The following is a 13,540-nucleotide window of genomic DNA, read 5'->3' as shown; positions in this document are numbered from 1 at the left end:
ATCCAGGGACAGTCAGGGGACAGGGAGTGTGGTGGATGGGGCAGGAGTCCTCGGGGGGGGGGGGGCATCAGGGGACAGGGATTGGGGTTGGATGGGGTAGGAGTCCTGGGGGAGCCATCGGGGGCGAGAAGCAGGGGGGGTTGGATAGGGGTTGGGGGCCGGGCCACGCCTAGCTGTTTGGGGAGGCACAGTCGCCCCTAACCAGCCCTCCATACAATTTTGGAAACCCGACGTGGCCCTCAGGCCAAAAAGTTTGCCCGCCCCGGTCTAGCCGGACAAGGAGCAAATTCTGCTTACAGCAGGAAGTGAGGCAGTATATCCTCTTGAATGTAAAAGCATGTTTTAAAATAACGTTATACGAGTCTTTTTAACACTTTTGCTTTTTAAGCATCTAACAAACAATTAAGTGTAAGGGGGTTGACAGACTCTTTAAACGAAGAAATTTACTGTTCTTTATTTCAAAAAATTCACTTCACCAATTTTTGGCAACTGTAGGTTTGTCATATTAACGCTAGGATAGCAATAGAAATGTGTCTGTTAAATTACTTACTACTATTGGAGATATGATTTTTGAAGTCATAACATATAAATATTGCATTTTTAGAACAAAAAATGCTTTTTTGGTCAACAAATTGCCACTAAAATAGCTGTATACTGTTGGGGGCTTGGTGCTACAGCAGAGGTACCTATTTTGTAGTTTCCCAGGCTACAGAACTGCATGTTCATGCTAGGTAGACTGTAATTGCTTAATTACTGGCATTAGGCTTGATGACGTTGGACTTGTTTAATATCCTATACAGGCAATAGTGCAGCTGCTCCTCCAAACATGGGTTAACTGCCAAATTACCACCATTAAAATAAACTGGAAAAGTTCTTACAGTCCATTGTCACTGAAGAGTTTCATAATAAGCCACTGATTGTAACTACTCTCAACCAACAGCAGAGAAATACTTGCACACAGAGAACACACTTTATACTGTCCATCAGAGCAGGGGAAAAACCAAACTGCTGTTTTAGTTTGAAGTATAGTTAGTATGTCTGCACTCACCAAATAAGTGTCAAATCCTTTCAGAGAGATGTTCCGAATTGCACATACAACCAATTTGGCTTTTTAATCATTTCAATTTCTGTGACTAAAACCCTTATAGCTGAACAAAAGAAAAAAATCTCTCCGTACTGAAACATTATGCTTAGCTTCACAGACCATATCAAATCGTATGGGTTCTTGCTTTGTCGTCTTCACATATTCCATTTAGAACACATAATTAACCTCAGTTTCTACCTAATTTCAAATCTTTCCACATAGAGAAACCAACTAATCCAGTGCACTCAGTGGCAGATTGCAAATTAAATCATTACTACAGCTCCTATCTGTAGCTTAAAAAACATGGGGTTCCTTCTTTTCAATGACTAATTGTAATTTCTTAAAAGATTTGAGGATGAACCTAATAATCCAGTGATTATATTTCTATAACCTAATTCAGGTGTTGATACCTCTGTTAAGAGTCTTCTTAAAATGTCACTTTTCTGCACTAAATGAATGGCCACTTTTCAAACCAGAGTTTTCTTTTCCCACTAAATATTTAGGATTTTTTTTTTAAATAAAATATACAGCAATTGCTTGATACAAATGAATCACCCTGATTTTACCGCTCTTAGCTATGGCAATCTACATAAACTGCAATCAAAACAGCAACAAGGTGAAAGCTTTTGGGTATGTAGCCCAAAATTTATCTATCTGTATCTGCCCTGAAGATGTCAAAACATGAGCAATGGCCTCTAGTCACTGCCATGCCATTTATTTATGCATTCATCTGTAGTGGTGGACACATGTGTATAATAATAAAATCCAAGCAAATTAGAACTGTCCAAAATTAACTCCACTCATCCCCACTGAAATCACTGTTCTGCAAGATGATCCACGCAGGCAAGCCTCTGTGCGCAGGTGGATCTCCACTGACTTTGGTGGTGCTGTGTAAGAGCAGAGCCATTGCAGCAAGGAGATTTAGGACTCTCCCAACAACCTATTCAACCTAGTGAATTATGGCTTTGCAGCACAACTTGATAGTTAATACATCCAGAGTCCAACCAACCGATTAAGCAAGTGAGTTACAGATGCAATAACTGCACGAACGTCCTGCATTCTGAAATTACACAGGGAAAATTAGCCCCATATAGCCACAACAAAGAACATCTCCAAACAGATAAACCGAAGTTAAGGTTGAACTGCAAGGCACGTAAATGTACCATATGGCCCACTTATTGGGTATATTCAGCACAGGTTTCTGGGATTGGATCAATTTTCATTTAGCTTTTTAGTACCCATCTTTTTTGGAAATTGCACAGAATTCAAAATTACTCCAACTATGTTTCCCAAATGGATTCCATGGGACTTGTGTCAACAGAATTGTGGGAAAGCTGGGGTGGACAGATCACTAGAAATGTACACCACTTAGAAATGTGCATGAAGCTAGGTATCAAATCAGGCAAAGCTTCTCCATGAAAGGTAAGACATCCTTTATCAATTTATTGCCAATTTCTGAGCTTCAGTGCGTGAAGGATACTAGACATGAAGAAGCCAGTCTAAAAACTCTTTGGAAGACTAAGAATTTAATTCTATTTAAAATACTTGTTTTTAAAAATGTAAGTTTTGTGATCTGAATAAGATTCAATTCAATCCTTGCAAGAAAATGTACACATTGGGGGGAGAGAGATAACATTGTTATTGCTTATCAAAACAGACGGCCAGAGGTTTGCAGTGTCTCTCTCTAAAAAGAAACCCAAATATCAATCCACATCCAAACACAACGGATGAACTATTTCTTCAATTCAGTTGATAAATAAGGCCATGTCTACACATAAACACTGCTCAGGTTTACATAACATCAAACCTGAGCAAAACCTTGTAACAACACACTTTAAATTGTTGATATAAGTGTGTCCACACAGGCGCTCACATCAGTTTAACTACATCAATTTAAAAATGGGGTTTAGTTAAATCAGTACAACTTGATTGTACAGACGGGCCTCTCAACTGGGAGGAGATACTCTTCTAGCCAGGTGTAGATGGCACAAGTCTTTCTTGAGCACAGCTCCTATATGATTTTCTAAACCCAGACATTGATCTAGTCAGATCCCCAAATTATGCCTTCAGCTTAACAATGGTGGTTGAATGCTCCCAATGCTGGAGACAGACATAGTCTCCACCTTCACTTGCAGTTGTTTCTCCTAACCTACCAGCATCACCCCAATCTTGTCCAGTGGAGCCTCAGTCAGCTCCATGACCCAATCACCACCACATGCTGGAGCAACTGAGAAAAACTAAGCTGGTTGTCATCAGCAGATTGAAAGCACTGCTGCCCAAGTCTCCTCATTAACCTCCCTACTGATCCCACATATACACTGAATATAAAGGAGGATAAATTAGTATCCTATGCTACCCCGTGAGAGTGCCCATGGAGTTGACAAGCGATTACCCAACACAACCCTTTGGGGCCTTTCAGCTATGAGAGAACAAAACCAGGTAGCACCATACACTCCTGCTCGAGACTGCAGACAAATCACTAATGCCTCATGATCACCAGTATGGAGAGCAGCTGGTATATCTGCTATATCAGCAGTGACCCCTGATTGTTGTTAATTGTTAAGAAAACATCAACCAAACAACAAGAGCTGTACGAAACCTAGATCTGTACCCAGACTGGGTACAAGGGTTAAGATAATCAAACACAACCAGATGCTATGAGAACCAATGTGCCACAACCTTGTCAAAACCTTACTCCAAAAGGGAAGGCACCACACTGGACTATGGCTGCCTAGACTGTCTATGTCAAAAGATGATTTTTTTGAAGAAAGGAAGCATGCTAGCTTCCATGCTCTCCCTAACAGACACTGACTATCTCCAGCAATAATTGACTGTATTGGCCTTCACCAGCCAGGAAGGCCTTGATTCTGATGCATAGGTTGTGGCCTATTATTGGCTACAAGTCAAGGTTGTGATTTTCCTCAAATCAAACAAAACATTTTTTTCCCTGGGAAAATACCCATTAAGGTTTTGCAAAAAACACCACAAAGCAGAGGGCCCCAAGTGATTCTCTTTCAAAGCATATTATTTCCCCAAGTAAAAGAAGGAACATCTTGTCCAAGAAAAAACTTGTACTTCTGTGAATAGAACAAACCAGCTCCCCTCGTGAGGTCTAACACTTTTTTGTATCTGCCATTACATACAGGTATACCTTTAGTAACTATTTGCTCTTTCAGTAACCAGTCTATTATAAAGTTTCAACCAGACCAACCCAAACATACTAAAAAAAAAAAAAGTTAAATTAACGTTGAGCTGGCTACACCACAATCCAGGTTATAAAAATGGTCAAAATTCTGACTTCAACTGTCCTAGGTTTTTACTTCCACAATTTCCCACCACTTCAGTGCAATGAACCATGACACAAACTCCTTCGCCAACGGAGGTCGAGGTAGAAATTTGGGTCTCAAAATGTAAACGCTAACAGAGAAGAATCATCAAGATCACCTTCCATCAGCCACGCTTCAGCTTCTTCTTGATATGGGCTCAACTTATGACATTTTTATTTGGGATCAGTTATGTTGCCTAAGCTTCACTGAATTATTTTTCAACTTTCTCTCTGTGTAGCTGCAGTTTTTCACTGTTGGTTAAATCAAGTCAGATTATGACTAAAACTGCAAGAGAAGTGTCAGACTAAATTGTTATGTCCTTCTGAAACCTCCTTCAATTGTTTCTGTAAATCTCATATCGATCAGTAGAGTACCATGTTATGAAAAAAAATGGGCTATGTTTTGATCAGAGTCCACCTCATGCTTGTTGAAAATTTCAACACTGATAACATTTGAATACAAATATACAGAATCTTCTAAAGAGTCCTTGGGGAGCCATGGCATCTATCCTCCTTTTTCAACAAACCAACCAACTCTGAAGTTAATGGTGATTTAAAGCATTTTTGACCTTCTGTAAAGGGGATAGCTCAGTGGTTTGAGTGTGGCCTGCTAAACCCAGGGTTGTGAGTTCAATCCTTGAGGGGGCCATTTAGGGATCTGGAGCAAAAATTGGGGATTGGTCCTGCTTTGAGCAGGGGGTTGAACTAGATGACCTCCTGAAGTCCCTTCCAACCCTGATATTCTATGAAAGTGCTTTTAGAACTGTGTTGTTTATTTCACAATGTGGTTTAAATAATAAACTTTGTACCCATAAATCAGAAGTTTAGGATCTTTATATCGGAGCAGTTCTCATTTTTTAAACTTTTATTTTTATTGTCTGAGCAAATGGCTGTCATAATTTCCTCTACGCTCCTGGATAGCATCTTCACCAATTTAACATAATCTGTGGTTTTCGTTTTAGACATCAAATCAAATTTTCCTAGTATGGATTCTTGAAACCATTCTTTCTTATGATTAGCCAAACATTTTTTCATTAATTTAAGTGCTGATTTTTGGTTTTCAGTTCTTCATTTAACTTGTACTCTTTCTTCACTTGCAGCATCAAGCAATGGACCTGGGAGTTCAAATCTATCTAGTGGAGCAGGATGAATAAAGAAATCAGTGATTTAAAAAAAAAATTAGATTATTTATATCAGGTTTTTATTTAATAAAATTGTATTTTTCCTCTTTAGAACTCCTACATAAAATTAAAATTGAGATTATGACAAACTATGTTAAAGCCTACATTTACTATAATCTACTAAAATCATTTAAATTAATGTAAACAAATAATATTCAAGCAGTACGTTTGCTACCGAAGTCTCAAAAAAAGTCAAACTATAGAACTGGTGGGCATCAGTGGCTAAGCACCTGGAACCAGAGTTGGCTGAAGTGCTACGCCAGCTCTTGACAGCAGGAGCCTCCTCTTGTGCAGGTGCAGAGAGAGTTATTTTCTTCATTTCAGTTTATTCAACTAATTCAATTCAATAACTAACTCATACAAAGTTGAAAAAACAATTGGGAGTTGAGAAAAAGCAAGGAAGTTTATTTTTCTCTTCCAATCTAGGACTAAAAATAAAGCATGGAAAGATGAGATCTACGAGTTCTAAAATCTTTAAGGACATGGGGTCCAGAAACAATCAATTCATTTCACTAACTACAGACAGTTGTTTTGCTTAAGAACTCAGTTTTATAAGAAGAACGTGCTTTGATAACTGTATAAAAGAAAAGTATCCAGCACATTTAAGGTCGTTTTTATAAAAAAACAATTTTAAAATGCTGGTTTTGTGCATTTTAATTGAATTCTAATTTCCATCCAAATGCAGTTTGAAATAACTGATAAGTAAACATTAAAACTCTGACTAAATGTATGTTAAGAAATATAATTGTTTAAATAGTGTGTATAGATAATATATTCTCCTAGTTAGTAAAAAATAGTGCCAAATTATACTAAAGAGAATCAACTTTTTAAAAAAATATTTTTAGGAAAATGAAATATAAATGCAAAACAAGATTAAAATTGATTATTTTAATAAAGTCACCCTGCAGCAGGATATATCCAAGATAAGTGCTTCATTTATTCCTTTAAACTGATCATTTTGTGCTACAATTAAGGCAATGTTGTTAGAATGAAGAAGGTTGCAACTTATCAAGTTAACATTTTCAGTTATTGTTATGGCATATCACCCATGGATCTTTGCCATTTGTTGGATGTCGAAGGTGAACAGAGACCGCTCTGAATTTACCTGGTATTGAATTGCTGCTGGAAGGCCCGGAGCAGGGACTTACATTATCACATATCTATTTTAAAGTCTTACTTGCAAGATCACCAAACTTCTTCAAATCATTGTACTACGCTTCCACTTCAACAACAGTTTTATTCAATGAACATTTGTTCTTGAACAACCTAAAGAAACCAATTTTTTCCCATGTTTTGAGATGAGCACAGATCTGTCCAATTCTACCACTTAACTTGACAATGTTTACATTTACTTTTAAAGAGTTAAAGATAAGTACTTCCATCCACTCAGATCACTTGTTTCCCATTATTTCCTTCAACTTTGATTATGATGAGTCACATAAATTCACATGCTGAAGTTTGATAATCAGTACACACAATTGTTTTCACTATTAAATAGCAGCTTTCACATTTACTATAGTTGAAATGAAATACCACCCCCCTAGTGCATTCAACTCTGCAAAGACTGAAAAATAAGATTAGCTAGCCAGCTTCATATAAAAACTACTTCATGTTATCAGACATCGAGCCCACCTTCCACAAGTTTTCCAGTTCTAGCAATTCAAGCCCTCTCAAGTTAAACTTTCCACTCTCCAATATCCATTGACAGCGGATTTCACCTTTAACCATGTCCCCTCCATTCACCAATCACTCCACCTATTTTCCCTCTCTAATGTATGTCATGTTCATGGAAACATTTCAGAGTGACATAAATTTTCAATAAATTTAAAAAAACGGAGAAACCAAACACCACTAGATTGTTTTTTCTGAAAAAAACCCAAAACAGTTGTTACACAATGCTGCCCCCTTGATTATCTCTGCCAAAACAAAGCCAAGTGAATGTGTGTAAGGTATCTTCTAAAACAAAGTTAATTATTCTTTAACAAAACAAAACAGTAGCTGGGAGTTTATGATTTAGTAAAGCAAGTATGACCTCACTGTTCAACAGGGGAGTTTGTAACTCCTAGTTTATGGTGCAAGTCAAGGACACCCAGAGCTCTGGATGGGCATCTATAGTTGGGGAGATCTTAGACCAAATTTAGATAAATAAGTAATTAGTAGAAGAAACCTGCACACATAAAAGAAGAATGTGACATGTAACCTGGCAACTTAATGACTAGCAATAGAGTTCCAAATCTTTAAAATGTGCAGGTTTTATTAGAATACTTCAAAATAAATCTGCAAGGCAAAAGTTTAATTTCTGTTCTTCATAACTCAGAAAAATCCCATCAGTGGATCTCAAAAGAAGGTTAATAAAAGATTTAGTCACATTCACTACCATGCTAGTGTCAGTTTTGGAAGCTGTGCATTAGTGCACGAGATCTTCTGAGGTTACCTTCTTTGAAGTTCACTGATCCATAACCAATGTCCAATTAATTTGCAGTAGCCTACGTGCAATGACTATTTGCCTTTTCCTTCCTATACAAAAACACAGTAGGTAATATGACACTTTTATTTTAAACAATGCTCTCCATACTGCGCATGAGTGAACCCTCACCTTCAGGAATATATCACACTAATAACAGGCTTAATTGAAATGGTCTGAGCAAATATTTATATTTGTTTTATTTTCATGAGATGGGGAATTTAACACTTTAAGCCTCTTATGCTGCAAAGATTTGAATCTGACTAAAAATGCATGTTCACAAAACAAATAGTTTAAGTTCTAACTGTACAAATTCTTCTTTATTCAATTTCCATGGAAGTCAAGCAATATGCAGAGGTTAAACTCGGGGAAGATTAAACAGACCTATAGATGTAGGAGGTTGAAAGAAAAAAAGCTAATATCAGTGCTCTTTCAATAACAAATTGGAAATTATCCTACATACAAAACCAGAAGAATTGTGAAAATGTTGAAGACAACCAAAGGCCCTGATCTGCACATGCTTTTTATATACAACAAGAACGTACATATGTAAGTAGTCCACTTGGCTTCAAAGGCACTACTCACATGAGAAAAGCAAAGTGGACTAATTTAAATTGAAGTGATTTTAATCATGATTTAAATCATCAATTTTAATCTTGTTTTGCATTTCTACTTTTCAGTTATTTTCCTAAAGAAAAGTTGTTTCTCATTAGTTGGTACCATTAAAACTTGTTATCTTGCAGTTAAATATACCCTTTTCCCCTAAATTTGTTGGTTTTAAAAAAAATGTTGTTAACCAAAAGAATAATATATCTGTACTCATTTAAGTAATTCTATAGGTTAATTTAAAATTTATTCAGATTCTTAATTTTCACATTTTTATTAAGTTAGAAAAACAGTGAATGATACTTTTTTTATCTAGTAGATAATTTTTTACTTGTTATTTGTGTCAAGTTCTATTTGGATGGAAATTCAAATTCAATTGAAAATACACAAAAACATTTTAAAATGGTTGGGGGGGGGGTTATAAGTTAAATAAGAGTGTCTTAAGTGTGCTGGATACCTAAGAACAAAATGGTGTATCAGAAAGTTTATCAAAATAGTTTTTTAAAACAAACTGATTTATTAAATGTAGGCAGTCTCATCTGTAGTTAGTGAATTGAACTGACTGTTTCTGTTCAACCTGTCCTTCAAGATTTTAGAACTAGTAGATCTCATCCTCTCATTCCTAGTTTTTATTCATAGATTGGAAGGGGAAAACAAGCTTTCCTGCTTTTTCACAACTCACAACTGGTTTCTTATCCCAGAATGAACTGCTCAAACTGAACTAGCTGAATAAACTAAAATGAAGAAAATAGTCTCTCTCCATTTGCAGAAGAGGCTACTGCTGTCAAAAGCTGACTTATCACTTTAACAAACTCCAGTTTGTTAGGCAGTAGAGCTTAGCCAGTGACTTCCACCAGTTCAGTGGTTTGACTTTCTTTAAAGCTCGGCAACAAACACGTACTGCTTTATTTAAAAAAAAGCATTTAAATTATTTTTATGGATTATAATGTGTTTAGGCCTTAATATAGGTTGTCCTAATTATACATGTGATTTTTTTAAAAAAAAATAAACCTATTTAAATTTAAAAAATCCAGATTTAATAAAAAAATCAGATAAAAAAATAAATAATTTAATGATGAGAAAAGTACTCAGGCACTTAAGTGTTTGCAGGAGCAAGGTCTTAATGTTTACAATACCGCTCAAAACAACGGTTGGTACGCTGTACCCCTGGAGGACTTTGGTTAGATGACCTGTTCTACAAGGATGGATTGGCAATTAAGATATCAAATTACTTTTAGCTTATGAGCTTTTTGGGAGAGTGGATCATGTCTACATATATATTTGTACATCCCCTTTGCACAATGGATCCTCTGGACCTACAGTAATACATATATTAATGTTTTTAAAAATGTTATTCCCATTCAGTAATTCCTGGTATGGAAATGCATCTCACTGAAGTGCCCACTGATGGCAAGAATTTCCAAGAGGCACCTGACAGTGAAAAATCTGTAGCTGTAGTGATGGACTGTTGGGCACAAAGTTTTACAAAAGATGAATATCCCTGTTTATTTTTTCTCAGATGCACAACCTGTGTTTAATCCCATCTCATATTGCTCTGATTTAGTATGAAAGCTCTGAACTTTATAAACCTTATTACACAGTGCCACTATTTCATGGTGTTTTAAAATAAGTATTCAACCAATACATTCACGGTATTTTCCCTAAATTAGATCTGAAGTGCAGAACTGCTAAATACTCTTTTGTTACCTGTTCTAGAAATGAGAAAACTCTACCTCAAACCAGTTATTTCCAATCTTAAAAGCTATTTATCACTTAAATAAAAAGATACTTAAATCTTAAAATGTTCTAATCTTCCCTTATAGTAGGTACCCAACTGGTCAATCAAAATCCACTTCAAGAAATGTTCAAGGTTTTTATTAACTCCACAGGAAAGTCCCAGGATGTGGGATTTTGTTTTTTAGATTCTTGATTAAACCAGCAGGGAGTCACATGAATTCCCTCTTTTTTCAAAGTTTCACATTCAACATTCCCTCCTCAAAATCTGTACGAAAACAAGGATCAAAATGAAAATGCTTCAGCATCTGCAATGGGCTGAGGCTTTGCAGAGGGAGGGATGAATTTCCAGCTGCCAGACTAAAGGACTGCTGAGTGAGATTAAATCCATAAATACCTTCTCCTAAGGCTGGGGCAGCTTTGATCAGGAAACTTTTAGCTGCTTCATTTTATAACCTTCACAAAGTGGCCAAATTTTAGCCTAAGATGTACTAAAAAAAGGTGATTTTATTTTAAAGAAATAAGAACGCATTCTGGACATGTTACTGAACCTGGAGAACTCCCTGATAAATATTTGGCATTTTAACTGAACTTCCAGCTAACACAGAGTTGTAAGGACGTGGGAGGAATGACAGGAAATAGAGTATCTTATTTATGAAAAACAATGATTTGGATGAAAGGAAAGGCCATAAGGGAAAAATAAATAGCTAAATTTGGCAACTCCTACTTTTGGATGGCACTGGTAGAATCCACTGTCAGGAAGCCTTTAAGACCAAATCAAAAATCACTTCCAGGGATTGCTATGCATTCCATTTGGTAGAGAGGAATATGATGGGTGCCATCGCTCCAGTGACAAAGAACTTGTAGTCACCAGTCACACTGAGTATTCCCTTACATATTCACACAGCAAAGCCCTATTATGAGTAAGGCCCTACCAAATTCACGGTCCATTTTGGTCAATTTCACGGTCGTAGGATTTTAAAAACTGCAAATTTCATGATTTCAGATATGTAAATCTGAAATTTCACAGTGTTGTAATTGTGGGGGCCCGACCCAAAAAAGGAGTTGTAGGGTGGTTGCAAGGTTATTGTAGGAGGGCTGCGGTTCTGCTACCCTTACTCCTGTGCTGCTGCTGACGGTAGTGGTGCCTTCAAAGCTGGGCAGCCGGCTGCTGGCTGGGAGCCCAGTTCTGAAGGCAGAGCCGCAGCCAGTAACAGCACAGAAGTAAGGATGGCACGGTGTGGTATTGCCACCCTGACTTCTGCACCGCTGCCTGCAGAGCTGGGCCCTTGGTCAGCAGCCGCCACTCTCCAGCTGCTCAGCTCTGAAAGCAGCAGTGCAGAAGTCAGGGTGACATGGTGTGGTATTGCCACCCTGACTTCTGCGCTGCTGGTAGGGCACTGCCTTCAGAACTGAGCACCCAGCCAACAGCCACCGCTCTCCGGCTGCCCAGCTCTGAAGGCAGTGCAGAAATAAGGGTGGCAATAGCGCAACCCCCCTAAAATAACCTTGAGACTTCCCTGCAACTCCCTTTTGGGTCAGGACCCCCAATTTGAGAAACGCTGGTCTCCATACAGTATCGGGTAAAAGCATATAAAAGACCAGATTTCACAGAGGGAGACCAGATTTCACCATCCGTGATGCGTTTTTCATGGCCATGAATTTGGTAGGACCCTAATTATGAGTATATAAAATCTACAGTTCAACCACTAAATACTGTCATTTCTCTCCTACAGGCCAAATGCAAACCTGGAAATGCAGCTCATTTGAATCATTCTTCAATGCACATGAGAGGACCACCCATGGCCATGATTGATGCATTAGCCCTCCATCTTTCAAATGACACTCTCTCATCTTAAGGAGCTGATGGAAACATACTTCAGGTGTGATTAACAGAAATCATAGAGAATCTATCAAGCGCAGTTCTCAGTTTCTACAGATACTTCAGACTGACTCTCCTCAAAAAACAAACAAACAAAAAAGCTTGCATTCCAAACAAAATTTCCAAATGAAAAGGTAACATTCATCCCCAGAACTGACACTTACGCAGTCCCACATGCATCCCCAAATTCACAACAGCCTCAAGAAGCCCAAACGGCTTTCATGAAAGTTCTACAGACACAAGACACTAGAAATTTTATTCTATCAGGCTAATGTACCTGAACTCTCTTCCCTCGCTATATCGCCTGGTTGATGTGGCACGCTGGGTTGCTGTCTCCAAAAGCAGCTTCTGAGTAAGCCTGCTGGATGGGGCTGAATCTCGGCTGGTTTCCTCTTCGGTGTCTTGGTCACACTTCCACTCCTCATCCTCATTAAGAGTAGGCAAATATCCAGGCAGTCCTTTACCTGTTCCAGATCCTGAGCTCTGATCACTATAAATTTTAGGACTTTCCCCACCTGTCCTTGTATATTCCAAATAAATATCTGACTTAAGGAACAAAGGATAGGTATTATCTTCGATCATGCACTGAATCTCAGTTTGGGCCTGGTCAAACATGTCAGGATCAATTTGCAGTTTCATGACACAATCTTTTATGAAGCTTTTTGTGGCTGGTTTGATTTGCCGGGATACTATCCCATTATTGTCCAGAATGTACTTTTTGTAAATAGCTTTAGCCAATTTGAGCCTCTTTTCCTCATTGGAGACGCAGGGCTCTAGCTTCCTGAAGCCACTGCAGGCAAACCAGAAGTCCAGCAAATCTGCACAGTCCTCCTGCTTCAGGAAAGTCCTGAACAGATTTATCCCATCTTGATCATCCAACAAGGAGTGCAACGACTCAGCCCATTTCAGGTAGGGTGGAGTTGGAGAAGCACTCCCCTCAGGTTCATACCCCAAATCCAGATCAGAGCGCCTCGGTGTTGCTGTGGAAGTCTCATTTTTAATAACGTCACTTTTACCAGAGTAGAAGCTGTGGCTGATTGGCCTTGAATCTGTAGAAACTAGCTCACCCTCCTCACCAGGGACCGGTGGCCTTGGAGCATCTTCGGTGAAGCTTCCCCCAAGATCCAAAGGGAAGCCTTTCCCTTGGATATTCATTTTTATGGTGCCTGCTTGCACAGGAACAATGAGGGAACAGGCTTCGTCTCAAAACACCAGTATCAGTAGTTCCAGAGTGAATGTGTTTGTTCTGCTGAAACAAATGAGA

At 38.2% G+C, this 13,540-nt stretch overlaps 1 protein-coding gene across 4 annotated transcripts in view; it reads right to left on the bottom strand.

The window, feature by feature from the left end:
* AXIN1 (axin 1) overlaps nt 1-13,540 on the bottom strand; it is a 172,616-nt gene that overhangs the window by 156,653 nt on the left and 2,423 nt on the right. For 3 of the 4 annotated variants that reach the window (XM_077827636.1, XM_077827637.1, XM_077827635.1), the window contains one exon: nt 12,554-13,522. In XM_077827636.1, coding sequence (XP_077683762.1) covers nt 12,554-13,431 — 878 coding nt within the window. In that variant the 5' untranslated portion in view covers nt 13,432-13,522. Of the gene's footprint in view, nt 1-12,553; nt 13,526-13,540 lie in introns of all 4 variants that reach the window. The other variant, XM_077827638.1, reaches the window with a different exon arrangement.

The sequence above is a fragment of the Eretmochelys imbricata genome, chromosome 10 (genome assembly GCF_965152235.1).
Source record: "Eretmochelys imbricata isolate rEreImb1 chromosome 10, rEreImb1.hap1, whole genome shotgun sequence".
NCBI classification, from domain to species: Eukaryota; Metazoa; Chordata; order Testudines; family Cheloniidae; genus Eretmochelys; species Eretmochelys imbricata.
This window is presented reverse-complemented; position numbering and strand designations above follow the sequence as displayed.